This window comes from Amblyomma americanum, chromosome 6, assembly GCF_052857255.1.
Source record: "Amblyomma americanum isolate KBUSLIRL-KWMA chromosome 6, ASM5285725v1, whole genome shotgun sequence".
In the NCBI taxonomy this organism is placed as follows: Eukaryota; Metazoa; Arthropoda; class Arachnida; order Ixodida; family Ixodidae; genus Amblyomma; species Amblyomma americanum.
Genome location: NC_135502.1, coordinates 68,730,608 through 68,758,181, shown reverse-complemented (window position 1 = coordinate 68,758,181; position 27,574 = coordinate 68,730,608). Strand labels below are relative to the sequence as shown.

General features: G+C 44.4%; 3 protein-coding genes across 4 annotated transcripts in view; 2 read left to right on the top strand and 1 right to left on the bottom strand.

Annotated features, from left to right (window-relative positions):
* Positions 1-436: 436 nt before the first annotated feature.
* LOC144093644 (serine hydroxymethyltransferase, mitochondrial-like) lies at positions 437-18,735 on the top strand. The gene is made up of 12 exons (XM_077627227.1): positions 437-594; positions 4,285-4,440; positions 5,020-5,099; positions 5,600-5,800; positions 5,953-6,034; positions 6,174-6,296; positions 7,102-7,241; positions 8,480-8,642; positions 9,490-9,589; positions 12,868-13,023; positions 13,669-13,776; positions 16,873-18,735. Exons 1-12 carry the CDS (start codon positions 535-537, stop codon positions 17,001-17,003), a joined length of 1,500 nt encoding a protein of 499 aa, XP_077483353.1. The 5' UTR covers positions 437-534; the 3' UTR covers positions 17,004-18,735.
* On the top strand, positions 1,128-2,999 carry LOC144093642 (lysosomal acid glucosylceramidase-like). The gene has a single exon (XM_077627226.1). It carries the CDS (start codon positions 1,264-1,266, stop codon positions 2,863-2,865), a length of 1,602 nt encoding a protein of 533 aa, XP_077483352.1. The 5' UTR covers positions 1,128-1,263; the 3' UTR covers positions 2,866-2,999.
* Positions 18,736-18,974: 239 nt separating the features above from the next.
* meigo (Solute carrier family 35 member B1 homolog meigo) overlaps positions 18,975-27,574 on the bottom strand; it is a 16,967-nt gene continuing 8,367 nt past the window's right edge. For both annotated transcript variants that reach the window (XM_077627229.1, XM_077627228.1), the window contains 4 exons: positions 20,878-21,004; positions 20,613-20,719; positions 19,864-20,017; positions 18,975-19,222 (listed from right to left, as the gene is read on the bottom strand). In XM_077627229.1, coding sequence (XP_077483355.1) covers positions 19,173-19,222; positions 19,864-20,017; positions 20,613-20,719; positions 20,878-21,004 — 438 coding nt within the window. In that variant the 3' untranslated portion in view covers positions 18,975-19,172. The remainder of the gene's footprint in view (positions 19,223-19,863; positions 20,018-20,612; positions 20,720-20,877; positions 21,005-27,574) is intronic.

Sequence of the window (27,574 nt, the reverse complement as noted above, 5' to 3'; positions counted from 1 at the left end):
GCAGTGGGCGGATTAGGTCTCCGTCAGACACGGGCTGCCGGCCACCACCCACGACCTGCTGGTCGTTTGCGGAAATGCGGACACGCGGTTTGTGGGAATGCGGATACGCGGGAAAAAAAATTGAGTTGCCTCGCTATAACCAGTTAGATGGTACTCTTAGTATTCTTGCTTATGGAGCACGTATGTCTTCTCGTGCTACTATGCATTTCAATGACATGCTGTGTCTGAACCGCGCCGCGATAATTTTTTTTTTTTTTTCGTGAATCCGCATCCCGCGAAATTTGTCTATGATAGTACAAAGGAGCGACGATGAGTTCGCAAGCTCTTGTCGTGCAAGAAAAGTATACGTCCGGCGGGCTTCTCTCTTGCTATCGCGAAGAAAAGATAACGCCGAGACGGGGCAATCTCGCAGCCGCGCCGCGCTGAGTCTGAGGACAACTGACTGATAACCCCTCTCAGATAGATGACGCCACTTCTGTGAGCACTTCTAGGCAGCAGCAGGTGATTCTGCTGCACACTCCAGGCGCTGCAGTCATGTCAGCGTTGTTGTGCAGGGTGCCCGGCGTGCTTTCAGCGGCATGCAGTACAGTCACGGTAAGTTTCATTAATGATACCTGTGCTGTTCGCACACACCCAGCGAAGGATATCTGATGAAACGCTTGTCGTCTTCAGTTACACAGATAATGGCGTTGTAAACAGCGTATTTCGGTCGGCTTTCTCAATGTTGTTGAACAGAGTGTTTTCGTACAACTCGTTGAATACGCTTATATATGGCTCATATATACTACATATGTGCATGCTTAGACTCAGGATAAAGTTTAACGGTACGCAGATGGCCATAAACGCACCGTGTTAGGGAGTTTTCGGCGTTTTTCACAGCTAGAATCAGAGGTTCTTCAATTCAGTGACAGATGTCGCCGCTCTCGACAGCAGCGTAGCAGACGATTTTGCTCTGAATCCCGATCGTCTTGAAGTAATTACGAGCAAACCTTATTACTTTCTTGTTCTCTTAATGACTATTTTTCAATGTGCAAGCATTAAAAACCTTGCCTCAGGCTCTGTTCTGAACTTTAGCTTGCGGCTTTCGATGCTATCTTGTCTGAAGGCGCTTGTCTTCCAATGACGCGGCATCCGTCGCTTCAAAATTTGTTAAAATTAGGTCGGTTACGAGGTCGCTGGGTCACGTCCTTCCAAAACGGATGACACCCATAGGGCAGTGCAGCAGGCTACTGGAGCGTCGACAGCTCCCGTCAGTCTCTAATTATGGCAAAATTTATTGTGGTCGCCGCGTTCCTCTTCGCTTTTCATGGTGTGGTTCGGAACGCCTGCATCCACAGGAACTTCGGAGGAGACAGCACCGTGTGTGTGTGCAGTGCGGAGCAGTGCGATCTCCTGGGACGTGTGGCTAAGCAGGAAAGTGGTGTCGCCGGCGTTTACGAGAGCAGTAAGGACGGATCTCGCTTCCTTGCCACGACTATAGATTTCGAGCATGTCGAGCTAAACTTCACAGCCTTGCCGCAGTCTCACATTGTCATCCGCATTATGCCGAATATGACTTACCAGGAAATAATGGGTTTCGGCGGATCTTTCACCGACGCCGCCGGCAGCAACATTTTTCGTTTAAAGGAACCGCTCCGCACTAAGCTCCTCGAGTCGTACTATTCTGAAGACGGCCTGAATTACAACATGGGACGTGTGCCAATCGCAAGTTGTGACTTCTCGATGCGTGTCTACTCCTACGCCGACAGTCCCGACGACTTCGAGCTTGCGAATTTCAGCATCAGTAGTGAAGACATCTCTTTGAAAATTCCCTTGATTACGAGAGCCAATGAGATGCAAAAAACAGATCCTCTGTGGCTGATTGCGAGTCCATGGAGTGCTCCAGCCTGGATGAAGACGAACAATGACATGAGTGGCAGAGGAACACTTCGAGGGAAGCCAAATGGCACATACTACAAGACATGGGCACAGTACTTAGCCAGATTTTTAGGTTCTTACAAAGACTACAATATCAGCTTCTGGGGAATGACTGCTCAAAACGAACCAACGTCTGGCTATGTTCCATTCTATCCTTTCCAAACCATGGGCTTCACGGCTGCTAGCCAACGGGACTTCATCAAGTTTGATCTCGGCCCTGCTCTTGAAAGTGCTGGTTATGGACCTGACAAGATGAAGCTGCTAATTTTGGATGACCAGCGAGTTTTTCTTCCCTACTGGGCTAACGTCGTCCTTGCTGATCCTGATGCTGCGAAATATGTGTCTGGTATTGCTTTTCACTGGTACTGGAACCACATAAGGGGCCCCCAAGTGCTCACTCAAACCCACAAGAGGCATCCCAGCAAATTCCTTTTGGCAACAGAAGCGTGCGAAGGAGCATCATCATTATCAAGGAACAGAGTGGTGCTCGGCAGCTGGAAACGTGCAGAAAGTTATGCCCTCGACATCATTCAAGACCTTCGCCACTGGACAACGGGCTGGATTGACTGGAACTTAGCCTTGGACACTATGGGTGGACCAAACTGGGCACACAATTATGTTGATGCTCCCATCATAGTCAATGTGACATCTAAGGAATTCTATCTGCAACCAATGTACTATGCCCTGGCGCATTTCAGCAAGTTTGTGCCACGTGGTTCAAAGCGGATTGAATCGGAAGCTACGCGACGACTCGACACTGTAGCATTCCTTAGACCAGATAATGCCATTGTGCTGGTGATTCTCAATAGACGTTCATCTCTGAGGACTTACACTATAGTGGATAGCCAGCTTGGTAGCCTAAATTACAGCATACCAGGAAAGTCTATCCAGTCGTATATTTGGTGGCTGCCATCTTCCAAGCCCCGAAACTCTGCTGTCCAGCTGTAATAAATATTGCATAACTATATATATCCCCTAAACTGAAGTGTGTGTATGTGCCTTCTTTCAGAATGCCAGCAGTGGTGTGGCTGCAAATTGTCAAGCATGCTAAATCGTATGGCAAGTTCGCTGTGAGCAATTTAAGAAAAGGACTAGCTGTAAATTAGATTTTTTGTTTACCTTTTTTTTTCTCTTTTTTTTTCTGTTTCATTTCTTTTCACTAGTTTTCATTGCAATAATGCCAACTTTATGATGTACAAGGTGCAGGTTAGATAGCGTCATAGCCGCCGCGGTGGCTGAGTGGTTATGGCGCTCGGCTGCTGGCCCGAAAGACGCGGGTTCGATCCCGGCCGCGGCCCATGTACTGTGCGATTGTCAGTGCACGTTTAAGAACCCCAGGTGGTCGAAATTTCCGGAGCCCTTCACTACGGCGTCTCTCATAGCTTGAGTCGCTTTGGGACGTTAAACCCCCATAAACCAAACCAAACCTTAGATAGCGTCATGGACTGCCCTTCATTCCCATAAGAGAAGTTCCCTCAAGCAGATGAACTAGCACTTTTGCTTCATAGTGTTATGAGCCTACCGACGGTGGCTGAGTAGCTGTGGCATTTGGACATCTCGATTTCAGCCTCAGCCAGGTTAGCCAGTTTCAGACCTCATTTGCTGGTCTTCATACCCACTCCACACCTGCAGTAGGAGAGAGAGAACATTCCATGGCTGGCAACATGCCATGGAAATGTAAAGAAGTAATTATTCATTAGCATCCACCCAGGCGCAGCCATATAGCTACGAAACCATACAGCTTTGCAGCTGTTTGGCTGTGCATGGGTGGGTGCTACGAAAGTCTACAGCTTTCTAGCCGTATGCCTGCCTTGTATCAATGCTAATGAATAATTACTTTCTTATTACATATCTACTCTGCCTTAAGATTTGACCAATACTATGTGAAATGGTCATATAAACTTTTGTTCTCTTTTGCTTCATGATGCGGTGCCTTGTGGAGCCTTCATGAGCTATGCCAGCAGCTTGCGCTGTTATTTAAGCCAGAGCTCCCCATACATGATGCTGCACTGTGTCAAGGAAATGGAACAGAGGCACCGAGAAAGGTCGCACTGCAAAACAAGCTATGGGACGCATGAAAATAGAGCACCGGCGTTTATCGAGTCCAGCTTGCAAGATTTAATCCCAGCCTCAATTTTGTCCCCATCAACATACAAAAAATGCTCATGTATTGTGTATGAATGCAATTTAAAAAACTCTAGGTAGTCAAAATTATTCCTGAGTCCTCCACAACATGTCTCTCAACCAATGGACAGCTGTGGGGCATTGAACCCCACAAGCCAACCAACTGTCATAAGCCTTGCTAAAAGTATTCACCTGTTTACATAGAGTCCCATTAAGCCCAAGTTTTCCTCCTGCCTGTTTCAGAAAAATGTCACATGGGGAGCAGTGACTTCACTGCACAGGCTATGCCACTCAGCAGTTGGTCACGAGACACTGGAAAACGAAGACCCAGAAATGTGGGAGCTAGTCAAGGAAGAGAAACGACGCCAAGTCTCTGGCCTGGAGCTTATAGCCTCTGAAGTATGTTTTTTAGGACCAGCGAAGAAAATTCTTGCCCTATACCGGTTTCCTGTCATTGCAGTTTTTTTGAAGGCCAACACCTTTTTGCATACCTTTGTCTTTTCACTGACTTATCGGTAATAAAGGTGCATTATAATTTTTCTTTAGGTACAGTGAAATGCCGTCATGGTACTCTTGGCAGCAGTGTCCATCATTGCAAAAGCTATCAATCTTAATGTTTTGTTTTTGTTTTGTCTCCAAACTTTTTTTCTGAAGTTTAAAATATGAAGTTTTCTCAAAGCTAAGAGCGAGTTAGTGTGTCAGCTGAGGACAGGTATGTCATAGTAGATGCCAGACAACTATAATTTCTTTTGTTGTTATATAAATTAATGATGCAGTATAAATTCTAGCTCATAGCAGTGGTTTCATAGAGACATTTTCTTGAGTGTAAAGAAAAATTTGTGAGAAAAGATGAAACTTCCATTTTCTGCATAAGAGACATTGATGCTTTGGTACTCAAGTATTTTTAAAAGAGACATTGATGCTTTGGTACTCAAGTATTTTTAAATGACAACCTCTCTGCAACACATTTGTTTCCAGAACTTTGCCAGTCGATCTGTTCTAGAAGCACTTGGGTCATGTCTAAACAACAAATACTCAGAGGGATATCCTGGTGTAAGGTATGTTCATTATGGAGATTGATTTTCAGATGTATAGCACATTTGTTTAGTGCAATTCAGTTAGTTCTTGAACACATATTGGAAGAGAATTTTTTAATTCACATTACAGCACAGGGACAGGGTTAATTGGAGAGACATGGGAGAGGCCTTTGCCCAGCAATGGGCGTAAGTCAGGCTGGTGATGATGACAGTACCTTGCACCTTTCATGATACTTCGTCTAAAACTGACACCATATGAAGCATCAGTAATTTCAGGTGACGTGAAAGAGGTGTATTTAATGTCATGCCTTGTCATGCATGAAATGCCAGATATCCCTTCATCATAGCATTAATTGAGTTGTTGCATGGAACGACTTAAATGACGAACGAGCCTTGGTACAAAGGATGAATTCATGTTATCTCATATTGAGCTAAATATTTGAGAATTATTTCCGTAATCCTTTGACTAATTCTTATTTGTTGAACAAGACTTGCACAACAGTGTCGAATTGTACTTGCAGGTATTATGGTGGCACAGAAGTTGTGGACAAGATTGAACTCCTCTGCCAGAAAAGGGCTCTGGAGGCATTTAGTTTAGATCCTGACAAATGGGGTGTTAATGTCCAGCCATACTCTGGGTCACCTGCCAACTTTGCTGCCTACACCTCTGTGTTGAACCCCCATGACAGAATTATGGGGCTCGACTTGCCTGATGGCGGACAGTAAGTGCTTTCTCTGAATCTTTGCCACCTGTAGAGCTTTGCTTTACCTCAAGCAAACAACTGCCCTTGTACATATGTTCGTGGTTGATTTTATAAATAAGAAGAAAGTGTTGTATCTGACACTGCACTAATTTTTTTATTGCTTCCTTCAGCCTTACTCATGGTTACATGACAGATCAAAAGAGGATATCAGCTACATCTATCTACTTTGAATCCATGGGCTACAAGCTGAATGTGAGGACCTTATTTTTTTATATGATTGTTTATGCTTATGCCTGGTGTGCCATGTAAATTTATCTTTCCTCTGTGCACTTTGCCCCTCTTTTCACATTGTCTTGATTGTGTTCTCCCTGCTTTATGTTTTATCCTGTAGAAAGACACTGGACTCATCGATTACGAAAAGCTACATGATATGGCACGGCTGTTCCGGCCAAAACTGATCATTGCTGGAACTAGTGCTTATTCCAGGTTACTTGACTACAAAAAGTTCAGGGAGGTGGGTGAATGTGCTGTTCATAAAAGTAAACAGACATTGACTTAAGAGTGTAGCACAAGAAACACGAAGGACTAAGAATTTAGGCAGACACCACGGGTGCTAATTTCCAACTGATTTATTTCCAAGACAACCATGGCAAATGCAACATGTAAGGGCTATTAGGCCAATGTGCCAGAAGGAACCGAAAAAATAAAAAGACAAGGCCAAAGGTGTAAGCAGGATATCATCAGGAATAAAAGCCAGCTCTTGTTTTGGTAGGGAGATACATGGCGTGCTTGCATATTTTTATTGCAAAGCGGTGATCTGCGCAGCTTGCACAGTTTCACTAGGTAGCTGATTTGGCTTTGCACTGTAAGGCTTGTGGTTGCTTACTGTTTCTTGATAAATGCTCAATCCTGGCTAGAAGCAAAGATCGGCTAACTCATGACAAAGCTAACCGCTTTGCAGTAAAATGTGTCGGCATACCGTCTGTTGACCTTTTTATGTGCCATAAATCAATGATTAGTGATATCTGGATTTCATCAGTGGTCTTTTGCCCTTACCTTTTACTTTTTTCGTATCCTCTTGGCTGATGCATCTCATAGTCATTATGTTTTGCATTCACCATGATTGTCTTGGAAATAAATGAGTTGGAAGTTAGCACCTGCGGTATGTGTATTGGTTCATCGTGCTTCATGTTTTTGTGCTGCACTCTTTATGTCATGGATTGTGAACTTGCCCAAGTATCCACTCTTAACCAGACGGTGGCTTCTCTGAATATGATTCACTGCTGTAATGGTGGTTAAATGTACTGCGTCAAATCCAGGTCTGCAATGATGTCAAGGCTATCTTGATGGCTGACATGGCTCACATCAGTGGACTTGTGGCTGCAAAAGTTATTCCATCACCTTTTGACTATGCTGATTTGGTCACCACCACCACCCACAAAACTCTTCGGGGTTCAAGGTAAGTTACAGACCTAGTTGTTTCTCATAGAGGGAGCCACGCCTTTGTCAGAGATATACAATGGGTCGAACTCGTTTCAGTCCTATAACTTAATGCGTGCCACTTGTAATCATCGAAAATGAAGTGAAGTACTTCTTTAGCATAAGCAGTCACTTGTAAATGGAACCATTGCTGCATCTAAAAGCCTGTGCTCTCACCTTGCTACAAAACGGGCTATCTCTTTGCTATTTCTCAAGGGCATTTATACATGCTTCCCGTTCATTGTGTATTTGAGTGCTTCACTGATCGGGTCAACTTCCAGGAGGGTGCTAAGAGCACAAAAGAAGTATTTTACACCTGCACTCTGCGTTGTCGCCAAGTGTGCACTGCACAAGAACTTGGCTGGAATGTTGTAAGTGCAGACCAATAGTGCAGCTTTCCTGTCCTCTTCCAGTGGTACTCTCAGCCAGAAGTTCCGTTTTCAGTCCCCCCACGCAAAATCAATTTTCTTGTCTTGACTTCTCTATCAAATCTGCATCTTTATGAAGGCTGTACCATGGCCAAGCATTGGTCCTATGAATATTGAGCAATTAAAGAGACACTGAGGAAAAATAGATGTTGGCATGTATTGATAGGGTACCGCGTCATAATCTGAAAAAAATCACTCTCATGGAAAAGGGAGCTAGTATTATGAGCTAGAAAGGGTCGAAAAACAAAATATAGGTGGCGCTACCACCATCCGATTTCTCAAGTAAAATGCTTGCATTGACGCCTATTTCCCGGCACGGATCTCAAAGGCTACGTTACGTGCTGTTCACTTGAAAACTGCAGCAACTCGTCCTTTTCAGTAAGGACATCATGAGTTTGAGTCAAATGGCAGGAAGAATTTAAAATCTAATTTTCTCACCGGTAAATGCATCTTTTGCTGCAAGACAAATTGTTAGAGTACCCAGAAAAAGCCAGAGAATCAATTTTTATTGGCAACAGTAACTGGACAGAGTTGCCTTCATTGTTACTTTTAAAATATTCTGACTCTCCCTGCCTGTCAAGTGAATGCAGGGCTTTAGCAGACTCGTATTATTATGTGGGACTGAAGCCATTCATGATAATAAAGTGGAGGTCCCACTTCAAGATTATTCATTTCTAAACATCTCTTCTAAGCGAGAATTGCTACCACAAGGCAGTATTTGCAGGGACCATCAGAAAGTGCAGTACTACAGTAAATGTTGCTTTCATACATTTTCGCATCTGTTTTTCAGAGCTGGCCTCATCTTCTACCGCAAGGGGGTGAAAGAAGTGGACAAGAAAGGGAAAGAAATCATGTATGACCTGGAGCAAAAAGTAAACTTTGCTGTGTTCCCTGCTCTGCAAGGTGGGCCCCACAATCATGCCATCGCATCTGTAGCTGTTGCCCTAAAACAGGTACTGTTCCGAGTCTTCATTTCAAGTGCCATCACTTGCTGTAGTTTTCTCTTTAGGTTATTACATTGATATACTCGCATCCTACCGTTCTCTTAGCATTGTCAGGCCAAAGTGTAGTTGGTGATAGGGTAGCAATGTTTGTCAACTTGCCGATGAATGGTTACTTCCGTATGCAGCTTATCTATAGATCCTATTTCCTTGCTGTGTTTGATCAGTTGCCTGACCTCCTCTAGCATTTCTCTAATTGCTACAAATAAGCTAATAAGCTACTGTTTGTCTATTTGGACACCTTAAAGTCTGCCAGATCTCCATGGCTTTCCTATCTATTTGTAGCCGGAGGGCCTTACATTGGGTTAGGATATGCTCCACGGTTTCCTACGAAGGACTTTTAGTGACGGATTTTTTTGAAACCTTGTTTAACCAAATGGTATTGTGGCGTGCAGTTGTGCTGTGAATGCTTTTTAGCATAATGGCCTTCTCACCATGCAGTTCTAATACTGCCACTTTCATCTACCCTCTGCCAAGAATGATTTCACGCTCCAGTAAGATATATTTAATAAATGTAAAACTTCCAAAGAGATCTGGAGAAAATTAATTTGAGATAAAGGTATGTTGCGTTACTAAACCTAGTCATTAAGAAACAGAATTTATTTACATTTCTTGTTTGTGCAGAAGCAGTACACCCAGAAGCTAACAGTTTCAGTAAAATGTTTTTATGACAAGTGCATAACAGCATTGAAGCAAGTTGCAATGGACAATCACTCTTTTGTGTAGTAATGCCCTTGCTGAATGTTTGCGTAAGTTAACTCCTTGTGCATTTGAGGAAAATGTAATTTCACATTTCCAGGCTACTACACCAGAATTTCGACGGTATCAGGAACAGGTGATCAAGAATGCCAAAGCAATGGTGACAGCACTGACGGAGAGGGGTTACACTGTTGTATCAGGTAAGTGGTTGTATGACATGCCTTGTTACTGGTGTAAAGAAAGTATTGTGTTAAGATCCAGTCATCACACGGACATTGTACATACTGTCAGGGCCAATAACTGGGGCAACCCTCATTGCAAGCCGCAACAGGTTTGCTATGCGGAGTGCCATGCAAGCAACTTGCAGTCATTCTTAACAATGTGGAAAAAAGCACTGAAGACAAGGCACTGTTCTAAATCTCATAAAATTTATGATACCAGTTGTCATATTTTGAAATGAACAGGGACATACAATACCACTTCAGGGGTGGGGTGGCAGAGGTTTCCACAGCAACTTTATTACAAGGCTCGTTTTGGTTGTATTGCAGGGAAGCATACTGCAGTGACTGTACAGTAGTTCTATTCTTGCTTTCTTTACTGTTTTTACTGCTGCATGTTGCTGCTGCTGCCATGGTGAGCATTTGCTGCATGCCAAAGTCCTGTCCCCATTTTAGTTCCCTTTATCCCTGTATATAAAGCTTGTTCCACAATTAAACACGCACCGTAGAATGCACCTCAGAGCTAAACCGGTGTATTGTTCGAGTTAAATTTTGCACAGAAGATGCATTTGGTCGGCAGAATTGCTTTATACCACATTTGTTCGGGGTACTTGCCTGAATCAATTAGAAAAAAAAAAATCGGATATTAGCATTGTCTGCGGCAACGATGAAACGAATCGGGTCGTTTTCTCAGCGATTGCACTGGTGGCGCCATCTCCTTTGTCGGCCGTGGAGATTCTGCAAAGGATGCGGGGGAGTGTTTTGTGGGAGGTTTGAGGATGCTGTACCTCAAAAGTTTTCAAACTTAGTGCAGTTTTGGCCAAACTAAGCTTTTTGTGATCATTGATAAAGCAGTTGTTGAAGAGTCTTCAAACCTCCCGCAAAAGACCGCGCCCACCTTCGCCTAATCTCCGCGGTCGATCAACAAGATGGCGCCACGAGTGCATCACAGAGAGAGCGGCCGGTTTCGTTTCGTCGTCGCCGCAGACGATCCGAGTATCCGACCTCTTCTTATTGATTCAGGCAAGTACCCCAAAGAAATGTGGCATAAAACAATTCTGCCGACCAAATGCCATTTCTGTGCAAAATTTGAGCTCGAACAATTCACTGGTTTAGCTGTGAGGAGCATTCTGAGGCATGCGTATAATTGCGCAACAGTCTGTATAGTTGCAACACCTCTCTTGTTTTGCTTCTGGGTTATTTTTCATCGATGTGCCTACCAGACGGGATTGTTCACTGTATTTTTGTGCTTCACTATATTCTAATAATGCCCAAATTAGAGATTTGTAGGCCTGTAGTTTGGTATCAGGGGGGTTGGCAAGCGATAGGCAACGTTTAAAAAAGCTTCATTTTTTTAACACTTTGTTAGTGATATATTCTATTTGACTATGACATGTTACGTCTGTAGTCAGAACAGTGCCTGAATACTGAAAAAAATTTAAGTAAGCGAGCACTTACTTTCTTGCGACATTGTTTGCCTGTCCCGGTGAATAATGTTTTAATTTTTCAGAGGGAGCTGCACTGCCATCCCACAATAGCGAAATTCACTTTGTTGAATTCAGTGCAATAATAAATCTTGAACTGCTATTTAACACCAAGGCAGTCTGTCCTGTTGACCACAACACTGGCAATGGCAGGCATCTAGTCCATATTGGTCTGTTCACAGTTCTTTTTAGACTATCACTCACCTTCCATTGGAGTTCACACATTTCACATGCAACATTCTAAGTATTTTTGCACAGTAGCGACAATTACGGTTACCTTGTGCTACCCTATGGAACTTTGACATCCTGAAGGCTGTGGATCTCAGTACAAAAGCATGTAATTCTCTCTTGGCCTTTCCTAAGGCATATTCTTTAAACTGCCTGCCATTTAATGTCTGCCAGTCATGGCATTACCATTGTCATTCTTTCCTTATCACTTTTCGTTAGCGCACCATCAATGTAAGGTGCTTTGCACCGTGTGTTTTTCTAGCCTTTGATTTTTTTTTTACCTTAGCATGTTTCAGTCATGTTGGGTTGCCTGTTGTGTTTTGTCCAGCTGCCATTGTGAGTTCACTGTTTTTTTTGTGTGTGTGCTTTTTCATTTCCATCTATGTTGGCATGTATTTCGGCATTTTAATTAGCTTTCTTAAGTTCTGTCTTCCTTCAGTGTTGGTTCTGTGCGTCCTATTTTGCTTTGTTTTTCCCACTGCAAGTGCTCTCACTAAGAACTTCACCTCTCTATCTTTTCTCAGCCCTCTTTATTCTGGAGTGGGCAGTCATCATGGTCCTTGAGATGGCTGTTGCCAGCCTCATATTTTTTTCTCTTCTATTCCAATGCCTATATTTATGTTTTTAAATTGAATGATTCATAATAATAATAACAATGGTAGCTGCATAAATTTCAAAATTGTCCCACAGCGCAGTTCAGGCTTTTGAAGGCTAACACAACCATTCAATGTGGTATCTCCGTGCTGGTTGCTTTTGGATGCCAATAGGTGGCAGCACTTTTGCATAAAGCCCATAATTCATATTTCTGCAGCATTGGCAAATGTGCCGCTATAAAAGCAGGATGTTTGTGTCAGGTTCTCGATGGCACACTGCTGCGAAATTGAAATTCAGGAACCTAAAGTGCGATTCACTAACGTGCTCGATGGAGACTTCAGAGTGGAAAAGCACTGGTGAGTGGCTGATTTGGAACGCAGCAACATTTGAAAACACCACTGTTAATGTCTTGTTTGGAGCCTTTTCTAGCTGGTTCAGTTCTGGAAACAACATGCGTTTCCATCTTCGTGTGTGAAAATTAACTGAAAATTGGTTTTGAGGAAAGGAAATCACGCAGTAACTGTCTCACATATCTCATCATGGAGAACTGCATGTTAGGAAAGGGTTGAAGATGGGAGTGAAAGAAGAAAGGAAGAAAGAGGTGCTGTAGTGGAGGTCTCCGCATAATTTTCACCAACTGGGGGATCCTTAACATGCACTGACATGGCACAGCTCACGGCTTTTGCATTTCGCCTCCATCGAAACATGGCCACCGCTTATGTGTGCCAGCATCTTGCAGATTTGATGTACACATAGCAGAGAGGATGCAAGCAGCACGAGTACTTTCCTGTGACTTTGTGTTCCATGCCTCAAGTTGTCTTGCTTGTGCTTGTATTCATAGGACACTTGCCTACGAGTGTTTTTTGTAGTGAAAACTTTTTGTTTTGTCTTAATTTCTTCTACTTGCATTTATATGCAGTGAAAACTTTCTTATTTGTCTTAATTGCTTCACAGGTGGCACAGACAACCACCTGCTGCTTTTGGATCTGCGGCCCAGAGGACTAGACGGTGCCCGGCTAGAGTCAGTAATGAATGAGTGCAATATCACTGCAAACAAGAACACCTGCCCTGGAGACAAGTCAGCCCTTGTGCCTGGTGGTGTCCGCCTAGGTGCGTCCAGCTCTGAAACCGAGGCCTTGGTGTGCGCTTCCCATTTCTTGGCGCTGTATTAGTGGAACTTCATTTAAAAATAATTTATTTGTTGCAGTTACAGGAATGAAAGTGTAGTGCACTGCAAGAGATTTGAGAGATTAGAGGTGATAATCATACTACAAAAAACGTAACGCAGTGTCTCACAGTCTTGTCCCACAGCTTCCAGTGTGGCTTATGGCGTGCAGGCTGATGCCACAATTCCCTGCCATATATAGGTAGCTGTGCCACTCCGGATTGCACCTCGAAATGAGGGACAGGGTTTGTCTTTGCTCTGCTTCCTTTCCATGCTTGCGCTAGTTTTTGCTTTTTTTCTCTCAATTTTACCAGCCACGTGACTTGCAAAAGCAGTAGCAGGGCCTTGCAGTGGTCCATATGCTTTTTTCATGCACTGCAGACAGTTGAAGGTTATAGCATAAACCAAGGAGATGCTGAGCAATAGAGAAACAGCTAAGGCCTCTCTCTCTCTCACTCTGAAGAAAATGCAGATTTATTACCAGCACCATTGAACTGATGTGCTGTCACACATCCTACTCAAAGCTGTAAAGTGCACAGCCTAAAGCTGGATGGGTAAAAGTGCTAAAACTGATAAACAAAATGTTTCAGGTGCACCTGCTCTGACATCGAGGAACTTCAAGGAGAAGGACTTCCACAAAGTCATAGAGTTCATTGACAGAGCAGTGCACATTGCCCTTGAAGCCAAGCCAAAAGCAGGTGACCTAAGCATTTTTTACAAACCCTCTCAGTACTTAGTTTCTATCAGTGTGTATGCATACAGTCATATTTGTGTTCTGCACATCTTAAGCAAATCGCTTAGTTGTCAAACATAGGTGTCAGTTCATTAACTGAACTATACTTCTCACAACAAAAAAATGTTTTACAAGTAGTATTTCAAGTTGAATTTGTAAAACAGATGTTTCAAGCATTGATACAAAAAAAAAAATATTTCTCCCTTGTACTGTCTAAGCTTCCAATCCGGTTTCCCCTGACAATTACAATGATAGTTCTGGTAGAACCCAACTTGAAACAAGTAGTCACTCTGCCATTTAAGCTGATCAACAGGCAGGCTGCTAGTTGTGCAATTACAAACTATTCACAAATTCAAAGCTGTGCAAGAATATGGAATAATACGACACCCCTAATGTATTTGTGTATTTGGCTCTGACAACTTTTTATTGCTCGGAGTTGCCAGTCTTCACCATCGCTCTGTGACTGTTTAGCTTCGTAGTTAATAAAATAGCTAGCCCAAAGCTGGTGTCAGCCATGAGAATTCAATCCCATGACTGCTATGAAATTTCCTAATAAGCTAAAGACTTCGATCAATTGCCTGGGGTATCATATTAAGACATCCTCAGCACAATAGGAAGTCGTTCCCTTGCAGAACGGTTGCCTTACTTTAATCTTCAAGGTTACCTTGGAACCTGAGTGATGTTTTTTAACAGTGCCACATACACATATAAAAAAAAAAGAAAAGCACAAGAGCCAGAAAATCTCCTAAGTTAATAAAAGCAGTGTAGCTTTAAGAACTGTTCATTTTAATGTAACTGCTTTAACTGTAATAATTCAAATCTATTGAAGGCTTCAACAGTTTCCCTTTATAAACCAGCCTTTCTGCTGGCTATCACGACAGGTGTATCTAAAAAGTATCTGGCAACTACAATCACTGCAGCAGATTGTGAGATGGTCAGTCATGTCATTCTTGCTGTTATTCTTCTGCTCATACAGCTAATCATTTGCATAAGGACAAGTTTTTCTGACTTAAACGTATCCGTTAGATAGCAGAACACATCAAGCCCCTTGACACAAGGAATGAAAATTCTTGATTGCGCTTGCATATTAGGAAAAAATAATTCACATTGGGTTTTTCCTGCCAATTCCTTATGCCGACACATTTAGTTTGGTTTGATTTGGTTTATGGAGTTTAATGTCCCAAAGCGACTCAGGCTATGAGGGGCACCGTAGTGGAGGGCTCCGAAAATTTCGACCACCTGGGAGTCTTTAACATGCACTGGAATTGCACAATACACAGGCCTCTAACATTTCGCCTCCATCGAAATGCGACTGCCGCAGCTGGGATTGAACCCGTGTCTTTCGGGTCAGCAGCCGAGCACAATAACCACTGAGCCACTGCGGCAGCCTGACACTGATATGTTTGCAGCAAGCTATGTGTTCACCCATGTATCTACACCGTGCCAGTGAAAGGCTCATATGCGTGTACTATATGAGGCCCATTCACTCACTAAATACAGCTTTTTTTGTTCATGTACTGCCTCTAAACCACATTTAAATTACTGCCTAATGCAAAATGCAATACAAGATGCAGAAATGCTTCAGAATTTATGATTTGTTAGGAACGTTGCAGGCCCAGCAAAGGGCCCTAGCAGGATGGGAATTATGGAGAACCACCAAAAATGTATACAGCAAATCATGGACTAACCCAGCAAGCCAACGAACAGCCTGTTGTAAAGCATCAGTGCTAGCAAGAGATGATGGTGTTAATTGGTTCCAATCAGTTATGGTAGAAGGGAAGAAAGAAAATTTTGAAGATGTTTATTTTTGCTAAGAATGGTGCTAGTGATTCTGTTTGTCTATTCTTTGTTGGCTGGGACCTCAGAGGCGCAGCATGGAAAATCAGGAGATGTTGACAGCATATTGTTATTTAATAAAAAGAGAAGTATCACTGTTTCGATTTTACAATAAATTTGCGGAGTCTTTATGTTATGCTGACGCATCAGATTTGTGGGTGACTCAGTGCCATGATATCTAGAAAATACAAACTGTCCATCTTCATGTTGAATCTTTTCCAAAGCATTGATGTGAGCTTCTGTGCAGGAATCTCAGACAGTGCACACATACTACTCAAGGTTAGGTCTTATAGTAGTGTACGTCCAATGTTTAACATTAGCAGGCGCTTATCTGAGTTTGTCTCAAAAAACAAAGATTATGAAAGAAAGAATAACGTATGGCATCAATATGTGTTTTTTAGGTAAAATCTATGTTCAAATAAAAATTGATACATCAAGCAAAACTGTAATTTTACACCAGGATCATACAAGCAAAATGCAGTAACCTGGAAAGTGCAAAAATCAAGAATATGTCAGCAAAGTCCCACTTTGTTCAGCAAACACTACTTCAAGCAACAAGATCAAACAAACATAAGTAGCTGTACATTCTAAATATAAGTATGAAGAGAAACAAACACATGCAGTAGGTCATAAACTCGAAAATGGTCTGGATGCATCCATCTTTTTTATAATGTCCGGTTTCACCAATGCCAAATTCAAGAGAAAACATCTAGCTTTGACTCATGCAAAGGCATTCTTATAGTCGCTGCACTTTTCTGACCTTCAGGTGTGTTGTCTATCATGTGTCAATGCTCTAGCTTAAAACATGCTTAGAGAGAGTTTAAATGCAGTAATAAAATAAAAACAGCCAGGTCAAAGATATTTTGATGCAGTAAATTTTATTTCTGTTTGCCCATCGTTCACTTGTTTCATCTCTACCCGCCGCGGTGGCTTTGGCACTCAGCTGCTGGTGATGCCAAGGTTGTGGGTTCAATCTCAGCCACCACAGCAACATTTAAATGGAGGTGAAATACAAAAATGCCTGTGTACTGTGTGATGTCACTGCATGTTAATGACTCCCAGGTGGTCCATTAATCTGGAGCGCTCCACTACGGTGTCCCTCTTAGCCCAATGTGTTGCTTTAGGATGTTAATCACGGCAATTTTATTTACTTGTGTCATCTCTGAACCCTACTGTCAATCAGTATTTTAATTTTGTATGCTCAAAATCATATTTTCCTTAACAGGAAAGACAGTCAAGGACTTCAAGGAATTCATCGCAAAGGATGAAGCAACCCGACAGAAAATGCAAGAGCTGCGAAAAGATGTTGAAGCATTTGCAGTCACATTTCCAATGCCAGGGTTTGAGGATCACTAGATGCCTGAAACATTGGTTTTGTACATAAATAGAAGACTTTTCCTTTTTTCGTGCTGATGTTTGAGTTAAAAGACTAGTCAAGGACTTGAAAGATGCTTTCGACAAATTATTGGTATGAACCATCCCACATTATATATACAATTTTTTAGGACAAAAAGCGATGCATGCTTGGTGGTGAACGCTCAGCAGAGATGGTTTCTGACTAGGAGTGTGCGAATATTCGAAATTTCGAATACGAATCGAATATGTTTCATTTTCGGTTCATATTCGTATTCGAGAAATGATATTCGTGTATTTCCGAATATTCGAAAATTCCCAGCGATCGTATACCGCGCCGACTTTCGTAAATTTGATTGTTGCAAAAGCGCAATATCTGGGCAAATTATCTGAATATAGAGTTTAAAGTTCCAGGAAAAAAATATAAAGGCCCTGTTCTCTTTCTTCTCCATCGTCTATCGCGTGGACCGATCGCATTCCGATGCCGCTAGGCTTGAACTTGTGCGCATTTCCCCAAGTGCGCTTTCCCACATACCACGCGTGCTGCGAAACACATGGGGGACGACCCCCTTCTAACAATTGCAACGCGAAAGCGCGTTTTTTTTTATCCTTCCGTAATATGTTATCTAATTAATGACCACGCCATTGGCATTCGTTCTGTCACCTTAACTCTCTGAGCGTGACCACCACCACATTGTATTGGTCAACTACGCTATGCGGGAAAGCCTACTTGCGGAATTTCGCGTGAGCCCCGCCGCGGTGGCTCAGTGGTTAGGGCGCTCGACTACTGATCCGGAGTTCCCGGGTTCGAACCCGACCGCGGCGGCTGCGTTTTTATGGAGGAAAAACGCTAAGGCGCCAGTGTGCTGTGCGATGTCAGTGCACGTTAAAGATCCCCAGGTGGTTCGAAATTATTCCGGAGCCCTCCACTACGGCACCTATTCTTCCTTTCTTCTTTCACTCCCTCCTTTATCCCTTCCCTTACGGCGTGGTTCAGGTGTCCAAAGATATATGAGACAGATACTGCGCCATTTCCTTTCCCCAAAAAACCAATTATATAATTTCGCGTGAGGCTCCCGAAGGGGCGAGTCGAGGTGTCACAACAGGGCAACCGATCCTGTAAAAATCCCGCGTATTGCATGGTGCACTGTAACCCATGCACCTCTTAAGTGGGCCTAATGGCAGGCGTGACAATGTTCAGAGGGCCCCTGTCACTAGGTCAAAAAAAAAAAAACCTGGCCGCGTAGTTTTGGTTTCTGAGCTTAGCCACTCGCCCGTTGCAATGGCAACTGTCAGCCCGCGCATCCGCCAGTAGTTCAATCTCAGCACCGTGCCGCTTTCAGATGGTGACTGACACGTCGGTCGTCATTTCTTTTCCTTTTTTAGAAACAGTCGCCATTCCGACGGCAATGCGCGTTCCCATCTTGCGAAGTCTTCCAGCACGCTGAAACTTTGTGCTCGTCACGGGATTACAGGTGTTTGCACGATAGAGCCGCCTCATAAGACTACCGCATTTTCGGTAGTTCTTTTTTCGGGCCCGCGGGGCATTTTATAAATCGACCGTAAAATAACCTGGGCATTTCTGTTGGTTCTTTAAACTACGAATTAATAAGGTTTTACTAGTCATGTTATTTTTGTTTCCAGTCTTGTCATGTTATGAATTGCATTTTGCCTGACCACATTACAGGTTGGATACTGTTATGCAGTTCAATAAAGTAGTACACATTTTTGTGCACATCATGTTTTTCTCTATACCGTGCTCAGGCAGTCTAGTTTTGTTTATTCTAGTTGCAAAGGCCATACACTATATTGAAAAAAATATGAGCAACAATTTGTGCTTGTTTATCTTTTCTGAATTTATTTTTTTGTGCTGACCAGATATTCAATTCAATATTCGAAGCCATTTTTTGTTCATATTCATATTCAAAAATTTCGTTATTTGCACACCCCTATTTCTGACATAACAGACAAAAGTTTTTTTTTCTGTAAAGTGTTTATTTTAAGAGCATAAATAACACTCCTTAGTGTGGAGTAGCAAGAGTGCTTTCCACACAAAAATGCATTCCCTTTTTTTTTAAATATGTGGGTGCTATTATTTACAAACACTCCGATGAGATGATCAAGACCTTAGTTCATTTGATGAGCAAGTCTTGTTACAGCTCTTTGTGAGATTTACTTTTTTGCTTTGCTTGTCTTTCCAAAGTAAGCATCAGCCATCAGGCCTGAAAAAAGAGAAACCAATACAAACACGATTCAGATGACATATGCAAGCAGCTGAGATTGGTCAACCCAGTGTTATATTAAATTCAGAACAAAAAGCCTTAAATTTGTGCTAACATTATTCATAAGCACTTATGATATGCAGCTCTTAGAGCCCTAATAGACAAGTGATTGCATGATGAGGTTTGTTTCTGAACAAGAAAGTAAAAACAATGTTACATTAAATGTTACATTAGAGAGACGTGCAAAGCTTAGCACTACATGTTAGAACTGCGAACGCTTTGTGCCAGAATCTATGCACAGCATGGGATTGCTATAAGCCAAAACATTCACAGCAGAAGAGCAGGTGCTAGCTACCAATATGCAAACTCAATACAGCATTACCTGAACCACTTAATGCACTCAATATACCACGGTGTAGGAAATATTCCTACCCTAGGTAACTTTCACTATTGTCTCGTACCGTAAATCCTGCCTAATGTCACGCAACTTGCACACTAAGAAACAAAAAAGATTGGAGCATGTCCCAAGTACTAAGCACATGCGCTGCAAATGCAGATAAGTCTGATATAAAATGATAATGTACAAGTGCGCCCTGTATCTTGGTTTAAAGCTAAAGCCAAACACGAATTTCGGTACATACCTGAAAAAACCAGCACAACACCAACCCACTGCCGTGTGCCAAGAGGATTGTTAAAAATTATCACAGATCCAAGTACTGTAAAAAACTTTCTCGTCGTCGTCACTACTGAGCATGGCAGCGGTCCAAATTCGCTCACTGTTCTGAAGATTAGAATCTGAAAGCGAGAAGAAATTTGCACAACATTTCTATTGCAATACGGTCAAAAGGAAGTTTGGGCCTCTGCTTATAAAGTACATGAATGGTCAAAACATTTCAATATTGCAGCACCTATGCATAGATTCTGGTGGTCATGGTGCTATATCTCTTTACATCTAAAGTATACACTATTTTCCTGGAGTCTGTTATTCATTTCAGTACAAAATGGTAGCATTTCCCAGCAAGTACTGCAGTGCATAGCCCCACATTTCACTCTACATACTTCGTGGGACTGTGCTTTCGGGAACAGCACATAACAAAATTACTAACTCACTTCCCTTTTTCTTTTTTAAAGCCAGCTATACAAAACCATTCGTGGCACGTGATGCCTGTTAGACCAGCTAAGTAACTGCCACTAAGTGAAAACAACGCTGCCTTTCACGTATATATTGGCAACGTAAATAGGAACAGTTCGAGACACTGGTGCTCAACAAACAGTTGTCCATGTCTGACCTTTCACTGCATTCCTAATGCTGCACCACCTAAAAATATATAGGTACTTTGACACTGATACTTTATGTACACTACGATATGATATCAAACTTGATACCCACCTGTCCTAGTGCCCCTGTTACAGCAAAGAGTAGCATGTTTGGAACTAGGGCTGGGTACCTTTGAACAAATGCCATAAAATCCAAGAACTCCCATGTAAACAGTTGAGCTGAAATAGACACGGACAGTAGAACATCAAGCAGGTGACATAACATAGCGCAATAGCACTTAGTACTGGCACATATGACGGTGCCAGTAATTCCAGTTATTTTTTGTAACCACTTTGCACAGCTATACTGACTACAAGATTATTTTTCCTGTACTCACCTCCAAATAGATAAACAATTGACCACAAATTTGTCATGAGCATCATGTGACCAGACTTTGTTTGGTGTTCTGACTTCATACGTTCCTGCACAGCCCCCGTCAAGCCATCCAGTGCCAGTGAAACAAGCTGCATGGAGAAAAACTAAGTTAAGCAGTCTGTTCCGATAAAGTGAACACACACAAGAATTGACGGCATATCACACGCATCTTCTTTTAATGTGAAATAATGAAAGCATGGGGCACACTGTATTTTTTCCAAACAGAGTACATGTGCTGCCAAAATATCACGGAGCATGTCTCAGCGTTTGAAAATTTTTTCACATGTTCTGTAGAGGAGATATGAGTGTCTTCTGTTGATACGTAACCGCGCCAGTGACGTGTGCTAAGCTGGGTAAGAAGTACCTCCTAGTTTTCGTTATAAGGTGTGGCGAGAGTTCGAATCACCGAAGCGTGCTCCGTAATATTATGGCTGGGACTGTACAATGCAAAATGCACATGGCCATGATACGCACTGCCAAGTCAAAAGCTGAATAACATGATGACAATGTGGCTCAATGGAGATTAGCAATACTACCCAAACATTATGTAAATCATATACTATGCTGACACTGCGACCATTGTTTCTGTCACTCCATTACGTCTGCCTCCATATTTTTCAAATGCCAAAACAAGCATAATGCACGCTTCATACCATGAAACCTTAGCACATTAATATTGTGAGCCTTCCAGGGATCATCTTCCTTCTCTTGTACATACCATCATCATCCCGTGGCTGCGCCTGTGGCACGCGCCGGTGGCTCGCGCCCTAGTTCGCTTTTGGAATAAACAACGGGCACGGCCGTCTTGCCGTCTCGGTCTAGCCTTCCACAGACGTCTTGCCGTCTCGGCCTGGCCTTCCTTCACAAGTGGTGGAGGTGAAACTCGATCCCCTTGCTGCCTTGCACCCTGCCTCTCGCTGGAGCTGCGTTCCGGTCGCCGTTGTGCACCTCCCACTATCGTCATGCCAACCGAAGACAACCCCGACCCCGCCGGACCCTCTACCTCGGCCTCACCTGCAACGCCCCCTTCGACCGCGCCCTTCCGACAACGCGACCCGCCGATGTTCGCTGGTCGTCGTGACGAAGACGTGGATGACTGGCTCGACACCTATAAACGCTGCAGTGCCTACAACCGGTGGGATGACGCTTTAAAATTTCTCAACATTTCTTTCTACCTCATTGAGGTCGCCAGAAACTGGTTCATCAATCGTGAACCCCATACCACTAACTGGTCCACCTTCAAACAGCAATTCCGTCAGTACTTTGCCGACCAGGCTGTTCGGACTGAGGTCACCAAGACCAAGCTCGCTTCCCGCTTTCAAGGTCCTGATGAATCCTATGCGTCTTACATCGAGTACGTACTTGCCCTTTGCCGTCGTTTTAGTCCCACTATGCCGGAAACTGACCACGTCCACCATGTTCTGAAAGGAATCAATTCTGTGGCTTTTAACACCCTAATTGCTCAAAATCCTTCAAGTGTCGATTCAATCATTACCACCTGCCAACGCCTCGACCAGCTGCAGTCCTCCCGCTGCTACCCTGCCTCGCACACCCCGGCCTTGCTACGGCCTTGACCTCTGCGGACCTCGATCTGCGAATCCTCATTCGAGCGACCATCCGCGAAGAGCTCCAAGTCCTCGGCCCTTTCTGCCGCCATGGGTGCGATCATTCTCCCGCGCCTTCTAATGACGCTGGACTTCGTAACATCATCAAAGAGGAGTCGGCAACACTCACCCACCTTATCGCACCTTAACCACCTGCTCCCCGCCCAGCACCGACCTATGCTCAAGTAGCTGCATCTTCCCCTCCCTTTGACCACCTGCCTCGACCGGCCCCAACATACAACCACATCAATGCAATGGCGACTCCTCCAGCTGCGCCATCCTATTACGCAGCTCGGCGCCCCGCCCGCCCAGTGTGCTACTACTGTGGAATTAAAGGACATATCTCCCGCTTTTGTCGTCGACGCCTTCAGGACGAGCGCCATGGTTACGCCGCCTTCGAGAGTAAGCTACCTTCTTCTTCCTATTATCAACGTCGGCCTTCTTTCAGCCCGCTTCGCCGATTCTCTCCGCCGCCGCCACCCTCGTCTGCACATAGTGGGGCCCATGTTTCCTGACGCCGCTCCCCATCTCCATATCGCCGTTCCGTGTCCCCACTCCGACCCACAACAGCTCTCCCTGTCCGTCACTCGGAAAACTAGGCGATGCAGTTTCCGGAAGTGAAACTGCACTTTTCGAAATCACTAAAAGTCCTCCAGATCGGCCGTTCAATATGATTTCTGTTTTAGCGGAAGGACTACCTGTCGAAGCTTTGATTGATACAGGGGCTGCAATTTCGGTTATTCACGCTGATTTGTGCTGCCGTTTGCGGAAAATGACGACACCATATGATGGGCCTGAACTTCGTGGAGCAAATGATGTCACTCTGCGCCCTTCCGCGAAGTGCACTGTGCGAGTTGTTATTGACGGTGTCCGCCACCACGTGCAGTTTGCTGTACTCTCACCTTGTGCGCATCTGATGATTTTGGGATGAGATTTCTTGTCAACAGCTTCAGCATTAATTTCTTGTGGCGACCGTGTCATCCATATGATCGACAGTGATTTTTCATGTGACTCTTCCGACCGCCATCATTCCCTCACTGCCGCAGCTGATACAGTTTTGACTCCTCAGTGCGAACAACTGCTTATCGTTGTTTCCGACCGCATCACTGATGGGGATGTACTCATCGCACCGTCTCATCGTCATTTTGCGCGTGGGATCGCCTTCCCATCAAGTCCTGTCCGGTTCTGCAGCGGCTTAGCGATCGTAGCAGCCAAGAACACTTCCCACGATTCCCTCGTGCTGCCCGAAGGAACTTCCATCCCTTGCCTATTAGATGCTCAACCTACGTCTGTGATGGCGCTCACTGCCCCTCTACATCAGCAACCTGCTTCGTCCGACGTCTCTCCTACTGTTCTATCAAAGACAATTAATCCGAACCTCACGCCGCATCAACGTCAAGAATTGCTCACATTGCTTCGCAGTCACCAAGCCATTTTTGATGCAACTTCCCCACCACTGGGACAGACTACTGTTGCACAACACCGCATATTTACCGAAGGGAACTCGATCGTACGGCGACGGCCTTATCGGGTTTCTCTCTCCGAACGCAAAGTCACTGAAGAAAATATCCATGATTTGCTACACCGCGATATTATTCGTCCGTCAACAAGCCCATGGTCCTCACCGGTAGTGTTGGTTAAAAAAAAGACGGCTCAGTACGATTTTGTGTTGACTACCGTGCGCTCAACAAAATTACCCGCAAAGATGTCTACCCGATGCCTCGCATTGATGACGCCCTTGACTGCCTTCAAGGCGCCGAATATTTCTCCACCTTGGACCTACGCTCGGGTTATTGGCAAATACCTATGCACGAAGCCGACAAAGAAAAAACTGCTTTCGCAACTCCCGATGAACTTTACGAATTTAATGTTATGCCCTTCGGCCTCTGTAACGCCCCGGCCACATTTGAAAGAATGATCGATACTGTACTTCGTGGCCTGAAGCGGAGAACCTGCTTGTGCTACTTGGATGACATTGTTATCTTATCTTCAACTTTTCAAGATCATCTCACGCGCCTGAGTGAGATTCTCACGTGCCTCGCTTCAGCGGGCCTTCAGCTGAACACCAAGAAGTGCCACTTTGCACAGAAGGAAATTAAAATTTTGGGCCATCTCGTTAGCCACGACGGCATTCGTCCAGACCCTGACAAAATCATCGCGGTCCTGCACTTTCCTCGTCCTCAACGGACTGCAGATTTGCGCAGCTTTCTCGGCCTGGCGTCCTATTTCCAGGGTTTTATTAGAAGTTTCGCAACTATTGCTGCTCCCCTTCATCTTCATGAACTACTTAAAGCGCACAGCACTTTCGTGTGGATTGACAAGTGCGACACTGCTTTTACAAAACTCAAGCACGCCCTCACATCAGACCCTGTCCTTGGCCACTTCAGTGGCGCGGCTCCAACCATCCTGCATACTGATGCCAGTGGTCACGATCTCGGTGGTGTACTTCTGCAGCGCGACGCAACTTCGAGTGAGAAAGTGATTGCGTTCGCCAGCCGGACCCTCACTCCAGCAGAGAAAAATTACACCATTACCGAGCAGGAATGTTTAGCAGTCGTCTGGGCAGTCCAAAAATTCCGCCCTTACTTGTACGGTCGCCATTTCACTGTTGTGACCAATCACCATGCTTTTTGCTGGTTGTCTTTCATAAAGAACTTGACAGGCCGACTTGGCCATTGGATTCTGCGCATCCAGGAGTACCACTTCGACATCCTTTATAAATCGGGTCGCAACACCAGGACGCTGGCGCGCTTTCTCGCTGCCCACTTTCGGACGCAGCCTGCTGTTTCTCTACGCATTGCCATTCCTCCTCTGACCAGAGCCCACCCTCTTCGACGCACATCACAGCAGTTTCTTTTGACGACTCCGACCACAAACACGATTTCCGCTCGAAGCAACTCGCTGACGCCTACTGCCGTCCCATCATCGACCACCTTACCGGCGCTTCAAAACCACCCAACACCCGGCTCCGCCGACAGCTACGCAACTTCAAGCTCGAAGATGGCATCCTACGTCGCTACGTGTATTGCCCCGATGGAACCCGCTGGGTCCCAGTCATGCCGCGGGTGCTTCGCTCCCATTTCCTAGCGGCTCTCCACGATGACGCTACTGCCGGTCACCAAGGTTTCCACAAAACATACGACCACGTGAAGAGACGTTTCTTTTGGCCTGGCCTATCCTCTAGCGTTGCAAAATACGTCGCTTCCTGCCTCCCGTGTCAACTTCGCAAACGACCGACTTCTGCACCCGCTGGCCTCCTACAACCCCTTCCCTGTCCCGCCACGCCATTCGAAGTCGTCGGCATTGACTTATATGGTCCCCTGCCTCTCTCCGATCGAGGTAACCATTGGGTCATCACAGCTGTTGACCACCTTACGCGATACGCCGAGACACCACCCGTGCCCACTAGCTCGGCTCAAGAGGTTGCAAATTTCTTTTTGCAATCTATTGTTTTGCGGCATGGTGCTCCCCGGGTGCTCCTCAGTGACCGCGGGAAGACCTTATCGACCGTCGTTGCCGAAGTTTTTCGCGCATCATCCACCCTTCATAAGACAACCTCAAGCTACTATCCCCAGACCAACGGTATAACTGAGCGTTTTCATCGGACTCTATCCGATATGATCTCCATGTACGTCACACAATCATCGAAATTGGGACACTATTATACCGTTTGTCACTTCCGCCTATAATACAGCAATACAGCAGACTACCAGTTACTCTCCGTTCTTCCTCGTTTACGGCCGTCCTCCCACCACAATTCTGGACAGTTCTTTCTTCTATACGCCCGAATATACCTCCACATCAGTACTTGCCCAGTTCGTATCCCGTGTGGCCAGATGCTGTCACCTTGCTCGCCTCAACACTGCAGCCTGCCAGGAAGACCGCAAAAGTCGCTACGATTCTACTCATCATGTGGTCTCTTTCCGACCAGCTGACGAAGTACTCCTTTTCACACCACTGCGCATCCCTGGCCTTGGTGACAAATTTCTCCACTGCTACCTTGGTCCCTACAGGGTCATCAATCGCACTTCCCCCGTGAACTACAGTGTTACACCTGTTGTTCCCCCAGCCGATCGACGCCACCGTGGTACTGAAATTGTCCACGTTTTCCGTTTGAAACCGTTTGTACGCCGCGAACCATCGGTTGCTTAGGAGCGGCCAGGATGGCCGCTTCCGACCCCCCGGGCAGATTGTGTGAGCCTTCCAAGGATCATCTTTCTCTTGTACATACCAACATCATGCCGTGGCTGTGCCTGTGGCATGCGCCGGTGGCTCGCGCCCGAGTTCGCTTTTGGAATAAACACCGGACACGGCCGTCCTGCCGTCTCGGTCTAGCCTTCCGCAGACGTCTTGCCGTCTCGGCCAGGACTTCTTTCACAATATGTATAAGCTATGAAAGCAGCACGATTTTCCTTTTGTCACTTGAATTTGCTTTGGGCAGGTAGTCATTGCATGATGAGAACCATATGAGATGAGGACAAAGAATAAAAAGCAAGGGCATATTCAGCACATTCTGTCAAATGTATGTTGAATCCAACACTCATTCAATATTCATCAATATGAAATCACTTTCATCATTACTTTTAAAGTTTTGTTGGTAGCGCAATAATATCCAAGCTTAATAGTCTTTCAAAGAGGTTTAAGTTGATAAAATAGATTAAAGCATACTCATAACAAAAATGGTTAATATTCTTACTATTTCATAACATTTTTCTAAACCACACTACTAGCAACAAATAAGATTCTTGGGGGATTCGTGGCACGTCTACATGCATGACATAGTCTGGCCATTTTGCTATGCTATACATACAGCTTTTCGTTTTTAGGTATTTTCGAAATTTGGGAAGTAAAAATTAGGCCCTATTTTTTTTTTTAGCTCAGATTCGCATGCAAATCAGGCTACTGAAAAAATGTTCCATAGTTAGGGTTTTTGTCGGGTTATTTCTCCAAACAGAAATATTTCATTACTAGTGCTCATTTTTGTACAGGACATACAATGCTCCATTTTCTGCTCTTTGTTTTCAGAAAGAATCTAGAAATGGCAGGTTGCACAAA

What these genes read in the sequence shown, in the direction of transcription:
- LOC144093644 (XM_077627227.1), top strand. Translation starts at nt 535, where the DNA reads ATGTCAGCGTTGTTGTGCAGGGTGCCCGGCGTGCTTTCAGCGGCATGC. An exon ending in CGGCATGCAGTACAGTCACG is followed by an intron (nt 595 to 4,284) that starts GTAAGTTTCATT and finishes TGCCTGTTTCAG; the next exon opens with AAAAATGTCACATGGGGAGC. An exon ending in GAGGGATATCCTGGTGTAAG is followed by an intron (nt 5,100 to 5,599) that starts GTATGTTCATTA and finishes TTGTACTTGCAG; the next exon opens with GTATTATGGTGGCACAGAAG.
- LOC144093642 (XM_077627226.1), top strand. Translation starts at nt 1,264, where the DNA reads ATGGCAAAATTTATTGTGGTCGCCGCGTTCCTCTTCGCTTTTCATGGT.